The 25,501-nt window shown below is 43.1% G+C and overlaps 1 protein-coding gene across 3 annotated transcripts; it reads right to left on the bottom strand.

Moving 5' to 3' along the window:
* Nucleotides 1–65: 65 nt before the first annotated feature.
* Nucleotides 66–20,025, bottom strand: HACD4 (3-hydroxyacyl-CoA dehydratase 4). Of its 3 annotated transcripts, none has more exons than XM_040540123.1 (7): nucleotides 19,824–20,025; nucleotides 15,608–15,711; nucleotides 14,550–14,677; nucleotides 7,067–7,179; nucleotides 4,376–4,482; nucleotides 3,445–3,576; nucleotides 66–2,709 (listed from the first exon to the last, which is right to left on the bottom strand). In XM_040540123.1, the coding sequence occupies exons 2-7, from the start codon at nucleotides 15,702–15,704 to the stop codon at nucleotides 2,642–2,644; spliced, it is 645 nt and encodes a 214-aa protein (XP_040396057.1). In that variant the 5' UTR covers nucleotides 15,705–15,711; nucleotides 19,824–20,025; the 3' UTR covers nucleotides 66–2,641. The 3 variants fall into 3 exon arrangements, with proteins under 3 accessions (XP_040396057.1, XP_040396056.1, XP_040396055.1); XM_040540122.1 differs by having other exon boundaries at nucleotides 66–2,729; nucleotides 15,608–18,583; nucleotides 19,824–20,017; XM_040540121.1 differs by having other exon boundaries at nucleotides 66–2,729; nucleotides 19,824–20,015.
* Between the last annotated feature and the right edge of the window lie 5,476 nt (nucleotides 20,026–25,501).

Consider the following 25,501-nt stretch of genomic DNA (forward strand, 5'->3'; position numbering starts at 1 on the left):
CATGGGTAGTGTAGAGATGAAGACAAGGCGATTCCTTACCAGTAACCATCATGGGCAAAACAAACTTGACTGGGAGAAGATCAGTTTATTGCCAAATAAAAACAGGGCGGTGAGAAACACACGGACAGCTCTAAAACACCTTCCTCCCACCTCCCTCTTCTTCCCAGGCTCAACTTTACTCCTTCATTCCTGACTCTTCTGAGTGGTACAGGAGGGATGGGGAATGGAGGCTGTAATCAGTCCACAGCACTTCATTTCTTCTGCATCTTCCACCTCACACTTTTCCCCTGCTGCAGTGTGGAGTCCCTCCCATGTGATACAGTCCTTCAGAAACCGCTCCAGCATGGGTCCTTCCCATGGGCTGCAGCTAAGAACTGCTCCAGCATGCGTCGTTTCTGTGGAAACTAGAACAGGCTGCTCCAGCATGGGTCCCTCAAGCTACAGTTCCTGCCGGGAGTCTGCTCCAGCACAGGCTTTCCATGGCTGCATCTTCCTTCAGGACATAACCACTGCTCTGGTGTGGGGTCCTCCACAGGCTGTAGCACCGAGATCTGTTCCGATGTGGTCTACCATGAACTGCAAGGGCACAGCCTGCTCCACCATGGTCTTCACAGGCTGCAGGGCTATGCTCTAATGCTTGGAGCACCTCCTCCCCCTTCGTTTTTCCTGCCTTGATGTCTGCAGGGTTGTTTAGCTCACATTTTCTCACTCCTCGTCCTCACAGCTGCTGCACATCTTTTTTACCCTTTTGTAAATATGTTTTCACAGGTGCAGCCAGCATTGTTAATGGGCTTGGTGTTGTCCCACAGTGGCTCTGTTTTGGAGCCAGTTGGAACTGCTTGTGTCTGGCAAGGGGTCAGCTCCTGGCCTCTTCTCACAGAAGCCATCCTTGCAGCTTCCCCACTGCCAAACACTTGCCACGTAAACTCAACGCAATATATGTCATGCTTCCTCATACAGGATGTTGATTCTCTACAGTTTTACAGCAAAAGCATTATATTGAATTGCCAGAGGGGAATATGTCTCTGTTTCACCTGTTGTGTGTTACAGTCAATTGATTATGAAGTTTTCTTGTTTGGGCTCTCTTCTTCAAAGCTGCCATCCTCTTCAGCTGCTTTATACTCTTCTTTATCCAGATTGTCTACACGTGAATCAGTTTGAGTCAGACAGAAGTGCAAAGTGAAAGTACCTCTGTGTGTCTGATAAGGTCCAAGTAACTAACTGTCTGCAGCGCTTTCAAAATATCCGGGGTTGCCCATTAAACTATTGTATGTGTGACCCTGTTGCTTATGCTTCATAAATACTCCAGTAGTCACAGCAGTCTGCAGGCATTGTCTGCCACATATATTAAATAAAAGCGATCGTAGGTGACTTTTCATAACAGCTTAGCTCATAAGGACCAGCCCCATTTGTTCCCAGTTACAACAGTCTGAACACCCTCTTAAGCTGCATGGCTTAGAAAGTTGTAACAACAGCCTATTCGTAACGCGATTGCATTCATTTCCCTTGTAACTCCCTCCCCCCAGATTTCATTCAAGTTTAAAAAAAAAAATAGCCTCACTTTTCTTCCCCACCTGCATGAACTCAAATGCAGATGATAAGCAATACAAATGAAACGTAAGAAAAGCCCCTGCCTACCTCTAAGTAATTATCTGTGCAGCAAGTATAGTCTATTTTTTATTTTACAGAGTTCCCTGGGTTGTTACCCATGTTCTTGACACCCAGTTTCAAAGAGACTGTATTCTGTCCCTGTTCTCACAGGTAGTCCTACAGAAGTATGAGGGGCAATGCACTTGAGTAAAACTGCGTCTTCTACAAAAAGTAGAAATTTGCACATGGGTTTTGATGGTCGTGACCTTCACTTCAAACAACATAGATTTAGTCTGACTTGATCACGTTTCTTTTGGTCACCTGTTTGCTGTTCAGCATGGAAGAAAAATCATTGCAAGGAAAGAGATTCTTAATGTCTGCCAGAAACATGATTACAAGCCTTGCTTATGCCCCTTAAATATCCCCTTGGGCATACAGTAGATGAGTACCTTCTTAAGTGACCAAGGTCACTTGCCTTCACGCTTTAGTTGCATTTTCTGGAATATTTTTTGAGAAGTGAAGGGATCCTTTGTGAATGCTTGGGGCTAATCAGCAGGTGAATCTCATAGGTTTCCAGCTTCTGCTCCTTGAGACATTCCAGTTCTAACCAATTTAATGTTTATATATATATAAACATACATGTTTGCCTAATGTAGAATAATCATACATTAAATAATTTTGTTGTTGTTGCAGAATACCTGTTTTTGATGAGGCAAGAATTAACATGAAAACAAGTATTATTAGTGTAATTATTGTGGGTCGAGGCACTCTTTTCAATTTTTTTTTCAGAGTTCTCTTAGATATGTTAGAAAAAATATATTCATGAAAAAAATTCCTGACATTTGAAGTCAAAACTTGAAAAACTATCTAGTTATTCTGAGCGGCTACATTTTTGAGGTGCATTAGAGACCTTTGTTTTCTGAAAATTCAACACAGCTGGATAATGTGCATCCAAACAGGAGTTGTGCATTGAAAATCTTTGTCTTATTTTTCTTTGCTTATAATACACAGCAGCCCACTGGGAGTGTATTTCTTATTTCAAAACAAGGTATCAACTTAGCTTCTTTTCTTTTTGATGTTGCCAGTCCCTAGGTGAGCCTTCCTTTCTGAGAAGAGGTTCTGCATGATAAAGCACATACCTGAATTAAAACACAAAATTATGTAAGAACAAGGGAGGGGAGACCAAAGCAGCTTTAGTTCATTTAGGAGGAACAGTATGAGTCTTTGTCTGGCAACCCTGAACAGTCCCTTCTGTGAACTGAAGAACAGAACACTACTTTACAATGATGAGATTATTCCAGTTAGCATTAAAACCAATGACAGAACAAAGGCTTGGCTGTAAGGTTAGTTGTAGTTCAAATTTTTCACCAATATATGGTTGAAAAGGAGAAGAGGTCTATTTATACACAATTTGGGGATTTTCTTTGCCATCCCTTTGATGGTTAAATTGGCTGTAGAAGTTTTAATATAGATGTAAGTCTTCATTGCCAGCTGGGAGGAATGAGTGAGGAAGGGTAGCATAGAATGAGCATATGACCAAATGGAAATTGATTAAAAAAAGACTTCCATAAGTGTATGTAAGGCCAAGATCATTAAAGTACTTTTATATATATATATGTATATTTTATTTTAATCCCTCCAGCGCAAACGCCGTGTTTCAGAACCAATTATTTGTGTTTGAAAGGTATCAGAATTCAAACCAGCTGGTGATGACCTTGCCTGCAGTACTTGGTAGACGTTGCAGAGAGATTTACAGTTTCTGAAAGGAGCTGGGCTGATTTGATTTTGATTTTTAGTTGTTATAAGTATTGCAGCTGTGTTGCGAGTTGGCTTTCTGGAAGATGAGATACTTACCTGTAAACAGTACTAGCAGGTACATTTTCAGAACATAGGGGAAGTAGATTGAGAAGGCGTATGGTAATGGTAGCTTGATGGAGTATGTGCCAAAGGTTTCAAAATAAGGCAGCGATACATAGATTGCAAATGCTGTAACATAACACAGTAAATCTTTAGTCAAAAGGAGGTGGAAGATCATCAAAAAGCTTCATGTAAAAAAGTCAGTTACCTGGAAGACACAGCTATATTATATACCGAATTTAGCATGTTGTTTGTATGCATATGTACATGCTACTTTCTCCTTGAGTTCAGTTTCATAAGTCTGAGATGTTAATTGCTCTTAACACTAGAATTAGCAAAGTTTACTATTCAATAACAAATACTGCCACTGCCATGGCTGCACTGTTGTCAGTTTGATCTCAGTGGGGACATTTGCTGGTGTAAGTGTGATAAGCAACTAAGCATGGCCTAAGCTGCTAGTGTCAGGTTCAGTGGGGGAACAGGCAGCTTTGCTATTTGCAGGCTGATGTGGTCTGTCTGGAATGGGGAATTTTTGTGTCTTTCAAGGAGCTATTTTGTTTATCCAGAAAGATAAGTGTTTTCCCGTACTGTTAAAAAGCAAACAGAACCCCAAATAAGGAGAAAAAAAAAAGTACAGAAAAGAGGCAGATAGGTGATACAGAGGTTAATAAGACAGTGCATAAACATTTGTAAGTACTTCGGCAACACAAAATATCTTAAAAACACAAATGACAATCAAAGTGATCAAATTTTATTGGAGAAGATTAACGAAGCAAGTGGTTGGTCCCCTTCCCATAGAATCACAGAATCATAGAACAGTTTGGGTTGGAAGGGACCTTAAAGATCCACCACCAATTCCAACACCCCCAGGGACACCTACCCCTAAACCAGGGGCTCAAAGCCCCATACAGCCTGGCCACCTCCTTACCTTTAGCCAGAACTGAAAGGGGATAGAGCAGGATGCACAGTGAGAAGTTCAGCCATGTCAGTGGTAGGTAGTATATTCCTGTCCTTGCTAACATGTTGTAAGTGTACCTGCAGCAACAGGAGAGCAGATGACTCAGAAGGAACAAGCATTTAAAGAATGTTTATTTATAAGCATCTTTATAAGCTTCTTTCTATTTAAAGAAATACTATTGAAAAATCTGAGGCAGTTGCAGAAGAGCGTGGAGGTGCCCATCTGAGAATCTTTCAGAGCGGATCTGCAGAAATTTTGTTCAGGCTGGCTGGTGTTCAGGTCTGAAAATTGATGGTTCATTGTTTCAGAAGCCTTGTCTGCAGTGCTACCTAGAGCAGACAGACAGCAATATGGCTCTCCAGCCCAAAGATGCTCTCAGAAAACAACAAGATTTCACATCGGTTCATCAGAAAACAGATTTCGGATAGGGATGTTACAACTGAGAGGGGCACATAGAGTCTGACCATTGCTTGGGATTGACAAAATGCTGATTTACAACTGCTGAAATGGCTAAAGCACTGGTGGAGGAGGCTAAACAGTGAGATAACAAAAGGTACTCACTCTTCTACAGAACAACAGCTGCCCCTCCTCCAGGCATCAGAAGTGGTCACTGGTTAAAAAAAAAAAAAGCAGCTACAGTCCAATGTATTGCAGCTTTTTTTTTTTTTTTTTTTTTTAATGTGGGTGTTGGTTTTGCTCACTAGGAGACCAGAATGCCTAGGATTTCAGTCTACAAAGATGATCTAATGCTAGTGAGCCTGTATGATCTACAAACAATCTAGTGGCTTTCCAGATACTGGAGAAACTTATCTGATCACTTTTTTTTTTGGTTATTTAGAAGGCTCTTTGCCCTGTGGTTGTGCTAGAGATATCTAAAATATAAAGATTTGTAAGCCACTGTTAGCCAGAACTGTTTCTGACAGATAGAACCAGCATTAAAAAAACTTCCTGTACGCGCCTTGTATTTGTTCATTTGACTAATATTATATTATTCCCAGATTGTAGAAGAAGAGTTTGATAGACTGGAAATGTACCATCTTCTCTCAGGCTTGCCCTCCACAACCTCCAGATTGTCTCAATTTTTTTCATTAGTGTTTTTGTTATAAGCAAGAAAGCTCAAATATGGGAAGCTTCACAGTATATGCCCTCAGTATATCATCAGCCATAATGCACAGGATGTGTATGTCCCTGAAGAATGAAGAATTTATAGTACTTTAAGACTAGTATGCTGACAGATGGGATAATTTCCAGCGTACTTTTAGACATCTGTTGCTTTGGTTGCTGGGGCTCAGCACAGATACTGTAAAATAAACCAGAAATGATTTCTAATTCAGTATTAGTTATTTTATGCGGTCTTGTTTGAATTGTTCATTTGCTGCTTCAGACCACAGTATCTTGCTTATTAAAGAGTCACCGTTATTGCTGTGATGTTGGACCGTGTTCTTTAGCAATGATGGAAAATAATTATGCATTGTCAGGACTGAACAGCTAGTATTATTTACACTTTTGGCCTCTCCATATCTGCACAGAATGTTTTCATTTGAGATTAAGTTCTACTTTATTAGCTTTATAAAATTCAAAAAGAAATGGAATGGAGTGATAAGTCAAATAATTAAGATGTAGTAATTTATTAACACATGTAGCACAAATAGTCTGAAGCTGACTTAAAATCTTTCTTATCAATCCTTACAGTCATTTTCCTTTTTCAGCTCTCTTTCGTAACACACATTTCCTCTGCTGCCTAAATCCATATTCCCCAGTCAGTCCTGAAAATAATGTATTCAAAATAGCAGAGAGCTATTTTAGCAGGTGATATGTAACACATAAAGATATTTGCTTCTGTATGGAGGTTGTCATGAGGGCTGTGTCTTGTTTGAACAGTTCTTAACTTCATATGCCTTCCTTGTAAGTCTACAAACTGAGATCCGCAGAGGCTTAAATAACATTTGAAAAATGTTACTGACTGCAGATATCAATGCAAAAATCAGCAAGATAGAATTTTCACCATCACATTTTACCAGGGAGAGGTACTGGTCACCTTCCACTGTACAGAACTTTTGGGATAAAAATCCTGGACTGTGTTCCTATCTATTTTGCCTCACGTGAGTTCTCTCTGTGGTGTGATGTATGTCCAACTATACTAAAACTCTCACTCTCTGCAGCAGGTGCTCCTTGGCTGTTTGAAAAGCACAGTGTAATTAACCAAGAATAATCTTTTGGTCTTAGTAAGAAGTTCTGCGTGTGCTGCCTTACCATGCTGTCAGTCTTGCATAAACACATGATGTTAAAATAAACAGGTGTGCTCTTAAATATTAAAAAAAAATATGATTGTAAATCAGTTTGGAAAATTACCGTTCCTGAGGAGATAGTTGTGATTTCCATACACATTTTTGTTAAGAATGTCAAATCCTTTGAACTAGAAATATTAATGCAGTGACTTACTTGTGTAAATCACACTGTCTCTTAGATATGCTAATTATTATAAAAATCAATAGGTAGCTTATGAGGTCCAAGTTTTTCTTTAAAATGGATAATACGCTTTTCTGACAATTCTGATAGAGTGAAATGATGAGCATGAAACATGGGGGGGGGGGGGGGGGGGGGGCTCCGCTTGCAAGAATTAGCTATGTTCCCTTCACAGTTTCACCATTGACTTCTTACCTGACCACATCTAATAAATTCCAAAGGAAAAATAAAACACACACAATGTATTTCCCTTGAACTTCCTCCTGACTGTTGATCACGACAAATAAAACAATTATTCTCTCAGTGATCTGAAAGGGAAAAAGAATTGTGAATTCACATGCCATCTTCTGTAGCTCTCATTTCTGTGTCATTTTGGCAAAACAGGAGGACACAGGTGAATCTGATTATTTTTACACAGGCTCCAATGAACATTTCATTTCTTGGCATACCTTTTGTTCAAGAACCCATGGGCCCCCAGCTCAGGGCAGTGTGATTATAGAAGCACAGAATATCCTCAGTTGGAAGGGTCATCAAATCCAACTGCTGGCTGTGCACAAAACCACCCAAAAATCCGGCCATGTGTCTGAGAGCGTTGTCCAAACACTTCTGATCTCCCATAGGCTCAGTGCTGTGACCACTGCCCTGGGGAGCCTGTCCCAGTGCCCGACCACCCTCTGGGTGCAGAACCTTTCCCTAATACCCAGCCTGACCCTCCCCTGTCCCAGCTCCATGCCGTTCCCTCAGGTCCTGTCACTGTCCCCAGAGAGCAGAGCTCAGCGCCTGCCCCTCCGCTCCCCTTGTGAGGGAGCTGCAGGCCGCCATGAGGCCTCCCCTCAACCTGCTCTGCTCTGGGCTGAGCAAACCAAGGGACCTCAGCTGCTCCTCATACGTCTTGCTCTCTAGACCCTTCACCGTCTTTGTAGCCCTCCTTTGGACACTCTCTAATAGTTTTATGTCCTTCTTATACTGTGATGCGCCAAACTGCACGCAGCACTCAAGGTGAGGCCGTACCAGTGCAGAGCAGAGTGGGACAATCCCTTCCCTTGACTGGCTAGCAATGCCACCATGCCTGATGCACCCCAGCTTACGGTAGGCCCTTTTGGCCGCCAGGGCACACTGTTGACTCACATTCATCCTGCCATTGACCAAAACCCCCAGATCCTTATCTGCAGGGCTGCTCTCTGGCCTCTCGTCCTCCTGTCTATACATACAACCAGGGTTGCCCCTTCCCAGATGTAGAATCTGGCACTTGCTCTTGTTAAACTTCATATTGCTGGTGATTGCCCAACCCCCTAATTTGTCAAGATTTCTCTGCAAGGTCTCTCTACCCTTGACAGGAGTCAACAGCTCCTCCCAATTTAGTGTCATCTACAAACTTACTTACTTAGTGTACCTTCAAGTTCTGCAGTCAAGTCACTTATGAAAATATTGAAAAGAACTGTCCCTAAACTGGAGCCCTGCAGATCGCAGCTAGTGACTGTCCACCAGCCTGATGTAACTCCATTTACTATAACCCTTTGAGCCCCACCCGACACCAATTGTTCACCCCATCATATTATGGATTTGTGTAGCTGGATGCTGGATGTTTGGTCCGGTAGGATACTGTGAAAAGCAGTATGAAAGCTTTGCTGAAATCCAAGAAGATCACATCAACTGGCTTCCCTTGGTCAACTAGTTGGGTAACCTTGTCATAAAGGAAATTAAGTTCGTTAAATACCACTTGTGAACCTGTGCTGGTTGTGACCAGTGACCGCATTGTCTTTCAGGGGTTTTTCTGTAACTCCCAGAAATATTTTCTCCAAAATTTTACCAGGCACTGAAGAGAGACTGACAGGCCTGTAGTGATATATCTACTGTGGTAAGGGTGGAGGTTTGCTTGCCAACGGGAATGACCTGGGTTTGTAGCCCAAGAAACCTGTGGATGAGACAGCTGAATTTAAAATAAGATTAAAATGGTCTTGCTCTTGTGAGCAAGGATGATACCTGCTGTGCCCCAGTGCCTGTGGGGCAAGCTGCAGCACTGACCTCCTTGCTTGGGGACTGCCTAGGAGGCCACAGGATGCAGAAGACCCTTGGGCAGGCATTATGCAAGAAAGTGGTAGTCTCACAGTCCCAGCCCTGCTTTCCATAGCTTGGAGATTTGGATCCTGAGGGTTCTCTCTCACAGAAGATTTGCAGAAGGTAGGAAGAAAAGTAGAATTTCTGGTTTTTCTTCCCTCCTTATTCCTGGCCAGAACAGATGGATTTCAGCTTATCATTTATGACGGTTGCTGCCATAATATTTGTGTTATAACAACATTTTCCTAGTGGTTGAACCTTAGCTGACCCACAAGGTGTGCCTTTACAAATGAAAAGGTAGAAAGATAGATTAAAAGGCACCATCCCTAGCTTAAAAAATATTTAGTCAATACTAGAGCTCAAGAATTTAAAAATAAGTATATCTTTTTGCAGCTTTCTTGGGCAAGTTTCATATCCATATTCATGCCCTGTCCTGTAAAACAAATGTAGCTATAGTACTTAGTACTGCTGAGAGTGTCCTGTGAAACTATCCCAGAACCATACTGGTTCAGTCTGATTTACAGTCTGTTTGAAAGTGTTAAAGGGGAAACATGCATACGTTCAGCTGTTTTGCATGAGTATGGCTTCATTTTTTTTTATATCAACTGGCACATGGAGTCACGTTTTCTTAAACCACCTTAGATTGGAATGATGTTATGAGTAAGACGTCAAGCCTCTGAAAAGTCATGAAATGGAAACCAATTAACATGGTGATTTTTCTAAGTGTGGTCATTCTTCTACACTGGTTTTCCCCTTCCCATCACTCCTTCCTTAAACTAAAACAGGAATCAGCCTCTTAGCAAGCTTGTGCAGTAGTTTTGCTGCATCATGTTTACCAGTTATTGTGTGGAACGTTTTGGCTACAGGCTATTTTTTTATTTTTATTTTTTGCGAACCACATTTGTCAGATAAAGAAGACACAAAAATATACAGCTGTCACTTTACTATTCAGCAAAATTACGTGAATGCAGTTTTTCATACAGAAAGAGAGCATATCCATCCCCTAAAGATCTAGTTCCTCATCTTGGAAAGAACTGAGAGACCACAACAGATAAAATGGTTTGGCAACCTCTCTATCAAGTCTGTCATCTTGTGCAGTCGACCCCCATTGGTCCCTAACTCTGGAAGTGAATTCTAAGAAGGCAGGGTGTTGACAGGCCAGGAAACAGAGTGAGAGTTAGTAAGTCCAGTGTACACTGAGGAACCTGGCAAGAAAGTGGGGAAACTGGAAGTCCTGCTGCAGGATCTGAAACCAGTTATAACAGAGATAGGAGAAGCACAGTGGGACAACCATCACAAGAGGGAAGTCAAAACAAAGGTAAAAATCAGTGTGAGTATTGATTGGAATTATGTGCTAGAGAGGAGAAAAAAAAAAAAAAAAGAAGACTGAGTTAAAAGGACTTTGGTGAAAGATGGTACAGGAGTGCAGCGCTGGCAGTGGAGGCAATTTGTTACAGACTCTAAATTCAGATTGGACTGTGGAGACACAATTCTGCAATTCCGTTAGTGTTACAGATACTTCAGGGAATTGCCACAGGGAATTGTCTCACCTGGAGACAAAAGCTATATCATGATAATGAAAAGGTCAGTGTATTTTTTTGATGTGAGAGCTGGCAGATTTTTCAAACAGTCACTCACTCCCCAACAGGTGGTGCTGGGTGGAAAAGTGCTAGAAAACTGTATGATCAAGTGGTTGGGAGCTGATCATTATTTCAATGAGAAGGGAGGGTGAGCTGTAGAAAAGTAACTACCCTCCGCAGTTTCAAAAGGATGAGCTCTGACTGATGAGACAGAGCAGAAGTGGAGATCCAGGCTCATGGCCTGGGAGAGGGAGAGGCTGCAGTGTTCCTTCTCTCCCCGGGCACAAGCAGATGCACAAGAGGTGGCAAGTACCACCTGTCTGGGGCTCAGCAGATCTCCTCTGCCACAGGACTCTTGCTTGGACAGGGCAGTGGTGCAAGCAATCAGCTGCATTAGTTGCACACAATTAAGTCAGAGATCAGACTGTGTAAAGCAGGTTAAGCACCTGCAATAGCAGGGAACACAAAGTAGGTCCCCTGCCGGTCTTTTTGCTACTGCTAGGCTGCACCTCAGCCAACAAGACGTGGGATGCACTAAGCAGCCACAGAGACTGAGACTGAACACCACCCGTGACCTTGCTCCCGAGCAAACTCTCTGGGCAGCACGCAGGCCTGGCTGCCCAGTGCACATGTCATGACTTCACAAGGATGGACCGTGGCATCACACCCCCCTTCCATCTAAATCAGGAGGCTGCCTGCTTGTTTACCTCTATTCCCCCTCAAGACATTGTGACCTTTTTTTTCATAGCACTCACACCTCCTCTAACTCAGAGAAATCAGAGGTAGAAGCAGCTGTTAGTGAGAGGCTGGGGAGCTTTGCAGCAAGGGGTGGCAGGCTGCTACCTGAAGAGGAGGAGATTCCAGTAAACGTCCTTTAGTGTTATGCCCTTAGAGGCACACACATGCAGGCTTGTGTATACACCTATGTTTACATACACTATATATGATCCGCTAAGCTGCAGCTCATTTTTTTATCAATCATCTGTCACTTGCACAAATGAAAATATGGTATTATCTGCCACTACTCTCTTGCTTAAAGAAAGAAAGAAAGAAAGAAAGAAAGAAAGAAAGAAAGAAAGAAAGAAAGAAAGAAAGAAAGAAAAAGAAAGAAAGAAAGAAAGAAAGAAAGAAAGAAAGAAAGAAAGAAAGAAAAAACAGAAGTCCAGTGTTTTCATGTTCATAAAAGGAAGTATGTGCTAACACCTCACCAAGCATAAATACAATGGTTTCATTTTTCATTCCTTCTTGATCTTTGTGTTAAACTGGAGTTTCCTTCCCCTCCCAGCACTGGTCTCTTACAGGATACAGCAAGTGCTGTCAAACAGCGTAAATTTCCATAAGGCAGCCTGCGCATTTGAAGCAAGTAAGCGAAACAGAACAGATCAGACTAGCTGAGGCTAGGGCAGGAGCAGGCACATTCACTTCCATTTTTTAATAACCATGACTGTGCGGTATCATAACTAGTATCAGAAACCCTTATATAGCATGTGGATTTTGTTCATAAAAACACTAGTCTTGCATCTTTAATACTCTCTCCCTTGCAGAAGTACTAGTGCCATAAGCTTTTACTTTCAGACTTGAACACTAAATTTCATTATTCTCTGTTTAGGCAACTGCAATGACGTGACACTTATTCTCTTCTCCTGGCCTCCTCTCAGTCATTCAGACTGCAAATGCTGTGAGAGTCACACCTTTGCACCAACTTTGTGCCCCTCATTTGGCTTCCCTTTCTCCAGAGCACCCATCACATGAGGCTTATCTTCCTTCTGTGGTGTGACTTGGCCTTGGCCTACCTAACTCTTCTTACAAGTCTTGTAGCCTGAGACTGTTCTTCAGTGAGGCTGTCCCAAGTAGGTTTTCCTGAAAACACCTCTGAGCTTGCTTTTCCACTACCTGTAATGTGTATCTCCAAGCTGATGAAGTAAATTCTTCATCCAAACTGTGCTTAAAGCTTCTCTCTGCTACTGTATCTACAGAACAATCAACTGTTAGAGAGGAGTGCTTGCAGCTTGTTTTATTTGAGGTGACATTACCTCCATCCCTGTGTTTCCCTGGCATGGCCAGTCACCTGTTCTCTCTTCCTAGTGATCACCTCTGAGATGAACTTCACTGTGAATGTGCATGAATATACATAGCCCAACGGATGCATCAAAGGGTTTAATGCCCAGAGTCAGAAAAGTGGTGGGAACACAGAACTGGGCAACCACTACCAAACTATTGCTTGTGCCCTATCTGCAGTAGTCCAGTTACCAGGCTGTGGTAAGATAAGCTGCGTCCTTTCCCAGTCTGTTGTTGAAAATGTATGTATTCTTTCCAAGAGGCATGGAGGAAGGTGTGGCAAGGCAGAATATATATCCAAGAGCCTGTACGTCTTGCTTGGACAGCATGAAAATGATGATAATATCAAGGTAAAACAGATGGTTTTGTGTTGAGACAACGCTTAGGGAAATAACCAAGTAAGGATCCAAAGCTGTCTTTGTTGTGAGATAAATGGGAGTTGCTGTGCTGAGTCCTTTCCTGACCCAGCTTCTCTATGCTTCCCTTGAGAGCACTGCAGTAGTTGCAGTGCCCAAGACAGGGCCTTGTTCAGGTTATCCAGTTCACATCTAATGTCTTTTGTGGTGGCACAGAGCAGTGTTTGTGCAGGCCTCCCTGATCTCTGCTTCTAAAGGCTTAGGTAGGAAAAGTATAGACCATGTCAGGGCTTGAAATGCATAAACTCTGCCAGGACAGACCTTCTTTTAGGTCTGTCAGCACTACTGGGCTGGTCTTCCCTCCAAGAAATGACGTGACATTTGTTAAAGGTTACATTAGATCTGATGCTTTTTTTTTTTTTTTTTCTTTCCAAATCCAGATTAGTGTAAAAGTATGTAGATTTAAGCAGGGAAAAAACAGTAAATTGCATTTTGACAAATTTGATACCGTACTTGGTGAGCAGCATGAAGAACAGAGATCTCTATTAGTCAATCAATTTCTAATGGAGATTTAAAAAGAGGAACATCTTCACCCCTGTAATATGTCATTTGACAAAAATGGGCTACCCAGAAAACTAAAAACACAACTAATTACTCTTATTCTTCTACTTTCTGACTGCTGAGAGCAACACCAGTTTCACCATTATTCAAATACTAAGGATTGGGAAGGTTTGAAGGTAAATTCAAGTAAACATTTTTACTTTTTCCAATGCATTAATAAAAATACCCAAACCCGTGTTTAACTCCAACAGAAAACAAGAGTGTGGTAAGGAAAAAGTCAGAGAATCATCTTGTTTTCTGCTATAGCATCTTATCCTGTGGCTGGTTTTCTGCCTAGAGTTGAACACACACCCTGAAAACCTTTAGCAGCAATGAGAACCTCCATATGTAGCCACAATTTGCATATGTATGTGTGTGTGAACCTACAGCAAGAATACGACAATTCTCCTTTCTTCCCCCTCCCAGCATTAATTCTTCTGTCCCTTAATTTCTCTTTCATGTTCTTAACCAGTTATTTTCCTTTCACTCTCCATGAACTCCAGCAAACCCAGTTCCCTCTCTAGCAATTCAGGAGGTTCGAGGTGCTGGTGGTTTTCCCACTGGCACGTCTTTGCTTCCGCACAACAAGTTGTCTTGTGCTTGTCTAAAAATAAATATCCACATGTCAGTGAGGAAACAAGCAACATGGAAAAGAACTAGCGAGTAAAACCTAGTCTCCGAGCATGTTGCCTCCTGGCTACAGACATGTTGGCCGGAGAGGCCGTATCCCCAGCCACCTGTGGCACCCTGCATATCCCCAGTACCTACGGCGGTGGTGGGGCACTCATTACTCAGTCTCATTCAGAAAGAGTTACGAGAGCAGCTCTTTCCCACGCCAGCTCTGTTATGAGGGGAGAACTCCCTCATATATAACCCTTGCACTTAGCAAACTATTAGCAGGACCAAGCTCCCTGAGGAAGGGTGCGAGTGAACCATTCAGGGTAGTTCAGCCTGGCTTTCTCCCCAGGGCCAACTATGGCCAAAGTGTGTATGTTGTGGAAGGAGGGTCTTGAGAAATGGACATACCTGCAAAAACCTGGGGAAGAAACGGCTTTTATCAATGCCGATGAGGATGTGCATGATCTCCAGAACAGATAACAACTGACAAAGGCGCATCACAAGTCCTATGGAGTAAAATGTGTCGGCCAATGAATCTACAGAAAAAGTGTAGAGGAAAATTAGAGGGCGGTTATACAGTAAAAGTCCAGACCAACTGCTGAGTTTGCTCTTGCCCTGTTGCCCCTGAAGACAATAAAAAATAGAGTTCACAGAGCACTGAACTTTTGGATAACAGAAGCAAAGATTTAGGGAGGAGAGGAGGCATGCCACTGTGTGTGTGTGTGCAGCTTTGACACAGGGGCAGGAAGCTGAGAAAAGAACGGGGGTGCCTGTATTTGATGCATTGGCAACCATTGTGCAGGATGTGTTGGTTTAGGGATATCCCTTTAGGATATTTCTAAATATGAAGAAATGCTGAGGAAATGCATGAGGAAGGTATAAAACATGAGGAGCTGTGGCAGTTCTTGCCTGTATCTGTTCCCATGACACTTCCTAAAACAAGTAGATGACAAAATAGGTATGTCATGTGCCTGCAACATCCCACCATCTGTAAATTATTTTGAATTTCCAGTCATTAGTTTTCTGTTTTTGTGCCTGAACTCCAAGCAACTGAAAGAGAAATATGTTGTCATGTTTTGGGAGATAAAAATTTGTACTCAATAACCACAAAGATATTCTCTCCTAGTGGCTTCAATAAGACTAATATTCACCATAATGACTCGACCTACTCACATTTAGGTCTGTGTCTAAATCAAATGTTGCTGGCACACTACTGAATATTAGAGCTCATTAGTAAAACAAGAGCTTCATTTCTGATGCAGTACAGGCAGAATGCAGGTACCAGCAAATTGTTCATCCTTTTCAATAAAAGAGACAGTGTTTTTCTCATTGAAATTACAGCCACTGGTATTGGACACACAGAGCTATGTATGCCCTATTCATAATCCTAACTTTGTCTATGATTTAATGTTTCTGTGTATCGCTGCCTCTTAAAATGTTTAAGAAAAATATAGAAGGAATCCTACCTTTTCCAAATGACATGAACCTGATGATCATATTTGTAAATATCCAGGAATGTCCACAGAACTGCATTAAGTCATACACAAAGAGGTAGGTGTTCATGGTAATGCTGTGGAGGTGAATGTGATAAATCAAAATGTATTATTTAATAAAACATTCAGACATCGTGATCTCTAGATATTGCACCCTCTTTGGACTTGTTAATTTATCAGAAAACAAAACAAACAAAAACAAAAACAAAACAAAACAAAACAAAACAACTAAATTGTAAACAGATCGATGAAAGCTGGCTGTGTCTGTCAATAGTCATAGAACAGTATTCTCCCTCACACACCAAAAGCTCTCTTCATTAGTATACCTAGGGCATGTCCAGAAAAATTTACTGAGCTTTCACCAGTGACTGGGAAGATCGGTGGCCATACAGTGAAATTTGTGTCTCCAGAGGAGAGAGTAACGAAGCAAAGACATGACACTGAGTGATGGATTCGAGCCTAATCCCCCTCAGGTCTTGGCTCTGCCTTGATGGACCGGAGGGATGGGCAGGATCACACCCACCGTGGCTCTGCTGCGGGACCTTGACTCTTGCAGGCACCATCTGGGTGATGTTAATCCTGTTTTTCCCTGAAGACATGCCCCTAGCATGCGCTTAAGACAACTTAGAGTACAACACAAATAATTTGCAAGGTCCTCAGCACACAGTACAGGTGCAAGTGTTCATAAAAATGCCAGGTGAAGAAAAGGAAAAGAAAGCCACATTTCAATCTGTTTTTATTCAACGCAGCCTGAAGGATATCTGATCTTCCGTTTTAACCAAATTGCTCTACAGGTTTTCCCAATGCACATTAAAATCAGATATTTGTCTTTCTGCACAATTCATGTTTCAAATTGCATTTAATAAAGTGCATTTTCTTCTGTTGAAGCAGACTAATTTTTATGGCTATTTTGATTTAATTTTAACAGATAATCTGACTTTCTGTAGAACTCTGTAGGTTCTGGAGAAACTTAAAAATTTCACTTTCCCATGCATATATTTTCTTTTCACTTATTCTGGAGAGAGAGGTTTGCATGTCCTCCAGCTATAAAAAGGCCTGTCTACCTTTTTTGAAAATGAATTTGTTAATTTTTTACTAGAATTAATCTCCTCTGTTTCACCAATTATTTCCTGTCCCAGTAAGCAGTAAGATCTCTTTAAGTTGTCCCTTCATACAGTGTGTATGCGTCAGCATGATATGTCTCTACCACCAACCCTTTTTTCATTTGTATCTGCACATTATCAAACACATCGAATTTCTGTGTTTAGAAATATGTGAATAAGATAAATGCACATACTTCATTCCGAGCATTGTACTAAGACCATGTGCTTTTGCAAATTGACCTAGATAAACTGATCTGAATTTTTAATTTAAATATATGCTAGGGATGTCATAGAAAATGCCTTTCTTCCTCTCTTTCTGTTATGCAGGATGACTGCTATTTATATAATTACTTCTATAAGCACAGAAAGGTTTGTTGGCTAATTTACCTCCTAAGAGACGTCAATGCTCATTGACACTACGACAGTAAGACATGAAAACCCTACAAGGGACAATCCATAAAAATTCCTTTTGGAAAAAGTATGATACAGATGAATTGGACTAAAATCCAGTGTGATCTATAAATATTGACCCAAAACTCCATCTACTGTATTGCTGAACAACATTTTCTCTCTTGTGGTAAAATAACAACAAAAACAAACAACAGCGAAACACCAGATGAGACACTATACATGGCAAAAAGGAAAAAAAGAAAAAAGAAAATTGTTGTGATTTATTGCCTTATTATTGGAGCTTGTAATGGGTAGGAAAGTTACAGGAATAGCTGTAAAAATCTTCAGGCTTTCCAGTCAGCATCTCCACCAGTCCCTTTGGTCAGATGTCATGTTGGCTTTGCACTGTATGCAAGCTGAGTACACAGTTTCTCCCTTCTTCTGGAGTCTAGTTTGCTACATCTGTCTCTCTTCCTCAGAACTTGTCTTTCAGCAGTTCAGGCTTATTTTCTGGACCCTTCCTCCATCAGCTGGATAGAAAATTATCATTTTTGCAATTCTTAAGCTGCTTAATCTTAGCTAAGCAGAGTGTAACCAAGAGGATGCTTGTAATTGTAGTTCATGCTAGTGTTTAGCCTGTTTTATGTTAAAACTCATGATCTTTTAAACATACTTGTGACTTCTGAAGTGGGCACATGATGTTGTAACAGACTATCCCAAACTCTCCATGAAGTATAGAGATGTGCTGGCACGCATCATAGAATCATAGGATGGTTTAGGTTGGAAGGGACCTTAAAGTTCATCTAGTTCCTATGCCCCCTGCCATGAGGTGAAACACCTCCCACCAGACCAGGCTGCACAAAGCCCCAGCCAACCTGGCCTTAAACACTTCCAGGAATGGGGCATCCACAACTTCTCTGGGCAAAATTTCAATATCTCTGTCATTATATTAAAATGCTTTTAAAATTCGTGTTTGACAGAATAAAGTACTACATCCTGTTTCTGAAAGGGCCAGGGTTACAGCTGCATGCATACAAATGCATGTTGACTGCAGACATTGTTTCCTCATACAGAAAAAGCAATCCGTCACTGAATTTGTTCTCTAAATCAGATTGGAGCTCTCTCATGTTCAGAGATGGAACAAAAAAGGTTGAGGTGACCTAAAAGTTAATAACTTTTGCTTTATTGTTGTTGTGCCAGCATTACTCGGAGGACCAACCTCTCACACAGTGATGTTCTCCACCATGTGAAGGAGTGGCCGGATCCCCAAATGGGGTTTCACCCTACTGTCTTAATAATCGCACAAAAGGTACCCAAAACCAAAGACAGGCCTTTGACAGAAGTGAAGACATATGCAGAGAATAAGAGGTGATTTCAGTGTTATCACAGGAAATGGAAGTGTAATTGTCCCCTGTGGTCTTTCTCTTCCCCAGTGAGTTATGGCTGGTCCATTTTCCTAGGTAGCCAGGAACAAATTGAGGTTAACCTGTTTCCCAGTCCTAACAGTTTTGTGTCACAACAGAAAGTTCATCCATCTGCTTCTATTTGAAAGGTCACTGCCACAAGAGATGGGCTTTAATTACATTTCCTGCTCCCCTCGGCTCACTGCAGGCATGGGTGCATGTTTACCTTGCAGAGTCTGCCTCTGCAACACCCTTGAAGGCAAAACACAGATTAGCAAACCCAGCAGCTGCCTGCAGATAGCAGTTCAGTTCACGACCCTGCCCCAGGCTGGCTGGCTGGCCTTGCAAACCTCACTCAGCCTCCCCAGTGCCTGGTTTGCAAAATGGGATTGCCAATGACTGTATTCCTTGTAGTGTGATGTGCTTCGACGCTTCCAAATTGATTTTAATGCCGTTCGGGTTGAAGGCATCGCGAGAGCACTGCACACTTTGGTGCTCTCCTGGTATTGCTGACAGATGAAAGAAGCAGGCATGGGACTTGCAGCAAAGGTACCCAGAAGGCTGGACTTGCGCTCTGTCATTTTGGTTCTCAGTTCCACACAACTTACTATGACTGATTTTATACCAAAATGCCAGTGGTCAACCTTGCCTAGCAGAAATGCTTCGCTTTACCCACTTCACTTTACTCACCGAGCTGAAAGACCTAGGCGCCTATGTCGATCACCAGGCCGCTCGGGTCTTGTACACACAGCAGCAGAGGACGTTCCCAAACGTCCCCTTCCCCCCTTACTCGGCAGCAGCACCACGTCCCCGCGGGCTGTGGCCCCATCGTGGGGTGTCCCCAGGCGGTGTCGGGGTGCAGGCCGCCGCAGGGGTCCTGCCCGTCCCACACAGGCCTCTGCGGGCTGGGCGCTCCCCGGCCTCCACAGCGACCGCGCTCTCTGTTGCCTGTCAGCCCGTGCTGGCTGCCCGCACATGAGGAAGCAGCTCTCACGCTGAAACCAGAGAGCGACGTTCCTTTTTTTTTTTTCTTTTTTTTTTTTCTTTTTCTGAAGGGCAGGTCTGACAGAAAAGCCCCTCCGCTGACACGGTTTCCTTTTAACTCATACTGGTCTGAACTTCTGCTCCTTCCCCGTCCCGCCCTGCCACAGGCTGCAAGCTCAGCAGGAGAAGAGCTGCAGAGAACCCGCACCAAAGATGTGCTTTTCTCTCACAGGCACATCCCACCCCGCTTTATTTCCCCTTGCTTTTCGGATTGAGCTGCCTCGGTCACCTCCGCTCCGGGGACGTTACCTGTTGCAGGGGTTGGATCGCCGCGGCTGCTCCTGATCTTTCTCCTTTTTTCTCTTCACAGCTGCAGCAGCTGTTTGCTGGGAGATCACCCCTCCTCTTCCCTCTTCCCCCACCCACGACGTCACCGTGTGTAGCACCAAGCAGGAACAGTGCTGCAATGCCCGAGAAAGGAGTTTCTAACCCCAAATGTCTCCATGCTGCATGACATGCTCCTCACCCAGCCTAGCCTAGCCTGATCTAACCTAGCCTAACCTAACCCAGCCTAGCCTGACCTGATCTAACCTAGCCTGACCTAACCAAAATTGGTTTCTCGCTTTTGTAAAAATAAGCTAGTCTGTAAATCCCACTAACTTTGTTGCTTGAGCCAGTACAATATTTTGAGGGATAACTGGAGAGAAGAAATGCAAAACTACATTTTTTCCCATTCTGGTTAAATCATCAGTGTTACAACAGTGCTGATAACACAGTATTAAATACTAAGGAAGGCTGGAAGCATAGCATTAAAGATGCACTTTAAATTACTTGAGATAGAGGAAAGAGTTTTCCACCTCTTACCAAGAAATACCTATTTATTCATGCCCCTGTGAAATATGGGCACTACTGACAGAGTACATTCTCACAGCATTCTGCCCTGAAGTCTTTTGGATATTACAGTATAAATCAGATGAGGAAGAAAGTCATTGGCAACAATAATACTTATATAAACTGCTTTCTGCCAATAAGTGTTTTCCCACTGGCACACATGTTGAAAGCACATCCCATCTTACAGGAGGTTTAAAATTTAATGCTATGACAGAAATAGTCACCCAGAACATAATGACTGACTGGCACGATGTCATGCGAAAGTACAAAACGTCAGGGGGATAAAACATGCCTTCCTGGGTCTCAGCCCTGTTGCAAGTGGTGTGGAGCTCCCAGCAAAGCCACCTTTCTCCTGCAGTGTCCTGGAGGGGTGAAACACACCTCCCTCCTGACCAAGTGGGTAATTTGATGATAGAAGCTTGAGAAGTGGGCCCATGTGAACCTCATGATGTTGGACAAGTCCAAGTGCAAGGTGCAGCACCTGGGTCGGGCCAGTCCCAACCATGAGCACAGACTGGGAGAAGAACTCACTGAGAGCAGCCCTGCAGAGAAGGACTTGGGGGTTCTGGTGGACAAAAAGCTCGACATGAGCCAGCAGTGCCTGCTTGCAGCCCAGAAGGCCAACTGCGTCCTGGGCTGTATCAGCAGAGGGGTGGGCAGCAGGTGGAGGGAGGTGATTGTGCCCCTCTGCTCTGCCCTTGTGAGGCCCCACCTGGAGTGCTGCATCCAGGTCTGGGGCCCCCAGCACCAGAAGGATGTAGGGCTGTTAGAGTGGGTCCAGAGGAGGGCCATGAAGATGCTCAGAGGGCTGGAGCACCTCTCCTACGAAGAAAGGCTGAGAGAGCTGGGGATGTTCAGCCTGGAGAAGAGAAGGTTCCAGGAAAACCTCATTGCAACCTGTCAATACTTAAAGGGAGCTTATAAAAAAGATAAAGAGCAACTTTTTGCTCAGGCAGATAATGACTGGACAAGGGTGAATGGTTTTAAACTAAAAGAGGCAAGATTTAAATCAGAGGTTAGGAGGAAATTCTTCACTCAGAGGGTGGTGAGGCACTGGAACAGGTTACCCAGAGAAGCTGTGGATGTCTCATCCCTGGAGGTGTTCAAGATGTTCAGGTTGGATGAGGCCCTGGGCATGTGGCATCCCTGCCCATGGCAGGGGTTTGGAACTAGATGATCTTTAAGGTCCCTCCCAAACCAAGACATTCTATAATTTTATGATTTCCCATGGTGGGACGCCTTGTTTTTCCTGGCTGCGTTTCTCATGCAGTGCCTCTGTGACAGGGTTATGCAGGCACACAGGGCTTTCCTGCTGGTGTGGCACTCACTTCTACAGCTTGAGAGCCATGATCTTTTTCTTGGCTAAGGAACGTATTCCTTTCTTAGGAGGAAATAATAAATCAGCACTAAATAAATGGTTAAGCAAACAAACAAATGGTTATCGAAAGGCTCAGCCTATGGCTCTTGCAAAACGTCTCTCAACTGCGTGCCTCTGGGAGGACGACTGGTGTGACTAATCCTGCCAGGAGATGAGCTCATGGCTGTAATAAGACCCAGCAGAACAGCTCTTTTCAAACATCAGGCGAACATGGAAAAGCAACAAAGGCTCTCCCAGCCTCATAATGTGCAAAATCCCTCATGGGCAGCCACCAAGTTAGCACTCCCACAGAAAACATGGGCACCCCTGAAGGCTCGGGGCATGGGGCACCCATGTTGGTGCCAGCTGCCCCCAGAGCAGAGGCTGTCAGGGGGCGGGGGGTGGCCGGGGCAGCCTTGGCATCTGCAGCCCCCTGCACAGTGAGGCAGGAACTGGGTGCCTGTTTCTTCCTGGATCAAATCTCCTGGTGTGATTGCATGTGAAAGGAACGATGTTGTCCTCCGGTGCACTCCGAGCCTGCCCCGCAATGAGGAAGGCATTGCAAGTGGCAATAACTAGAAAATTTGCTTCAAATGTGTCCTTCTGGCATGAACTAAAATGCTATTACAAACATACGTTTGAGTGGCAATGCATTGCAGTGACAGAGCCAAGGCATGGGGCTCATAAATCCTATTATAAAAACTATTACAGAGAAAGTCAAATTCTTCTTTGGGAGATATAGAATACACACCAACCAGTGGGTTGTAGTAGATCTGGCCAATCAGGCCTGATGCTAGCCCTTAGGATCTGTTTCTCACAAGAAAAAAATCTTCTTTGAAATACAGTTTTCTTCTGTGCACAGCTTGCAGTTGGCAATGTACGTAAGGTCTCTTTAGTTGTGCAATTTGTAGTGGCGTTTATGTAGTGTGATGGCCTGAGGGTATGAAAAAGGAAGGTCAGTAACGAGGTAACACCTTTTGTTAGATGGAACTGGGAACACTTCCAGGCACGCAGGTTTTGGAGAAAGTCTTTTATCCTTAACTCATTCAACGATTTTGTAAGCTGTAAAGACATTACTATGAAAGCAAATAGTAAATAGTGCTACTGGAACACATGAGCTGGATGTGGGAAGACCAGGTAAATCCCAGAATAAAAGTAGTTTCTATTTTTGGAAAATATTCTTTCTTATCTGCTGTAGCTACTTCTCTTGCAGACAATTTTCTTTCTAGGACCTACTTAGCTGGCATGAAAAAATTCTTGTATAAAACCACCAACATCTTTTAAAACAAGCTCCGTGACTGCTCAGCATGTGCTACTTCTGAGTCTCATGGATTTCTCAAAATCTAAACAGATTGTAATCGCGTTTGGTTTCTCTGCGTCACGAGGTGGGAAAAACACGTTCTCTCTGGGCACGGTGCTTGTGTGTGCAGGAAAGTGCTTTATTCACAAAGTTAATAGCAGACCTGGAATATTTCATGTGATATGGAAACAGTCGCACTCTCTTTGAATGGGAAACATCAGCAGAATAAAACATCTGCTCCTTTTATGCATAGCTTTTGTTTCCAAATCCTTGCTATAAAAGCAGTATGTAGATGTGCTTTACGGAGAGAAACTGTATGCCTTAGAATTAATTTTCTTTGTTTGTAGCCATTAACTTTCCAGCTCCTTTCCTTTATAATTAGCACTTTTGGCCACCTAAATTCAAGCCCACCTTTTGGCCTGGGGATCGCCCTAGTTTAAGCATCGGCAAATGCCATCTCATAAACACACACTGAGCTGGAGGCACACACTCCAGTACTGCTGACCTCAGTTAAAGCAGGCAACCACTGTGCTGCCGCAGGGCTGGTGCGGTGCAGTACTGGACAGCCCTGTGTCCTGCCAGCAGGCAGAGTGTCTGCATCATGCTGGTTTGTTTCTATGCCGTGTGGTCATGACAGAGAGTGAGAAAAGGAAGGCTGTGCGGAGGCAGCAGAGGAAGCAAGTCATCTCCACACCGCATGCAAGTAGTGGGGAAAAGACTCAACGTTGTTGACTATACTCTTGAGCTGGGCAGAAGAGGAAGCAGCAGCCTTGCCAGCTTCATCCTTCTCACACCCTTCTGATTCTGTAAATTCAGGAGAGACCCCAGCTTGCCAACAGATCCCGCCTCACAGGCTCTGACTCACTGGCCTCATCTAACAAAACAAAATGAGTCACAGCAGGCGAAGTTCCCGATTGCTTTAGGGTGAGAAGAAGTGGGCTGCGTGAGCCAGTGTTGTGCCACAAGGGTCCACCAAGCAGATACAGAGGTGGTAGGAGGTTTAGTCTTTACAGTTTCATCAGGTGAAAAATGCATGATGTTTGGAAATGTATTTGGAGGAAAAATCCCAGCCCATCGATTTGGCTTTGGCCATATAGGAGTGACTTTTTGTATCCACCAACCTTCAGGATGGTTCTGCTCTACTGTAGGCATAGGTATTTCAGAAAAAGCAGGCTGGTGGCTTTTCTTCCCCACTGCCCCACAGCTGGAGCAGAGAAAGAGGAGGGAAGAGGGAGACCAGACAGGGCCTCCCAGCAGCTCGTGTCCAGACCTCCCAAAATGTCACTTGGAGGAGATGTGCCAGCCTCACCCTCCTTACCTGTCTTTTTTTTGGAGCAGGTGATCTGGCACGCTAGGCTAACCTTGATACTCAGAACCTGCCCAACAGCTCTGTGGGAATATGTAGATTTGAGGGATTCCTTATTTTCAAGCATTGACCCCCCAGGTGGAGGTGATCAGCAGAAAACTTTCACCTACTCTTTCAGCATAGGAGAAAAATGCAAAACATTGTGTTTCTGTAATACAGTGCAATTCTGTGTTTCATGAAATTATTTCTACATGGAAACAACTTATTTTTATAATGCAAAGGATGACTTCTTTTCAGGCTGATCATTGAAACCTGTTCTTTCTGTTCTTAAAAAATCTGCATATTCAGGGACAACATCATCTGTTTATAGGGGATTTTTTTTTTTTTAAATTTCATTTTCTTACACGAGTGTTGTAAGTATCACCCCTTGTTTTACATTTTTTTTTAAAATATCCTTTAGCAGGTTTTCCTGTCCTTCCTTCTCATTCCCAACCTGTTGCTTTTCAGCAGAAGGCAAAATTCACTGGTTTTGCAAAGGGAGGCAGTGAAAAGACTAACTGAATATCAAAGATATACCCAGTTTTAAAATAAGCCATGCTTCTAGAGTCTCTGCGCATCCCAGCTCACTGCCCCAACTGCCAGATGAGACCAACAGGCACATCAAATATGCCACTATGATAATCAGGAGAAATTAGTGCTCGATGGACATGGGGAATTCCCTTTTTTTAGTGTTAGCTACTGCTAAGTCACTCATAATGGAAGTTGTGATAATAGTTTCCCACCATTTTAAGGAGTTTAACAGTGCCTGTTACCCTGCTATGGGGAACTTGGAAGGAAAGAGAGAGGTGCTCTATTTTTCTTAAAAAAAAAAAAAAAGAAAAAAAGACAAAAGGGTTCAGCATCTTGAAACAGTGTTTGTTAGTGACCAGTCATCACATTCAGCACAAACGCTTTTTGAATATCCATGAACAGCTGTGGCAGGCCTTGATGCTTGTCCAAAGGACAACAACGTGAATTCTGCTACAAGCAGCAGAAATTTATTTTTAACTATTAAAAATCAGCCGATTACAATAACAGCCATTGTGAGCTTTACCCAAAAAGTAGAGACCAGAACAGAGTACACCTCTAAGGCA

Source organism: Cygnus olor, chromosome Z (assembly GCF_009769625.2).
Source record: "Cygnus olor isolate bCygOlo1 chromosome Z, bCygOlo1.pri.v2, whole genome shotgun sequence".
NCBI classification, from domain to species: Eukaryota; Metazoa; Chordata; class Aves; order Anseriformes; family Anatidae; genus Cygnus; species Cygnus olor.

Bases quoted from the DNA above. Each gene is read 5' to 3' on its own strand.
- HACD4 (XM_040540122.1), bottom strand. From the start codon at position 15,704: ATGAACACCTACCTCTTTGTGTATGACTTAATGCAGTTCTGTGGACAT. The intron at 14,678-15,607 runs GTAGGATTCCTT...CTTTTTCTGTAG, and splicing joins GTTCATGTCATTTGGAAAAG to ATTCATTGGCCGACACATTT. The intron at 3,577-4,375 runs GTAAGGAGGTGG...GTTATGTTACAG, and splicing joins CCTTTCAGTTCTGGCTAAAG to CATTTGCAATCTATGTATCG.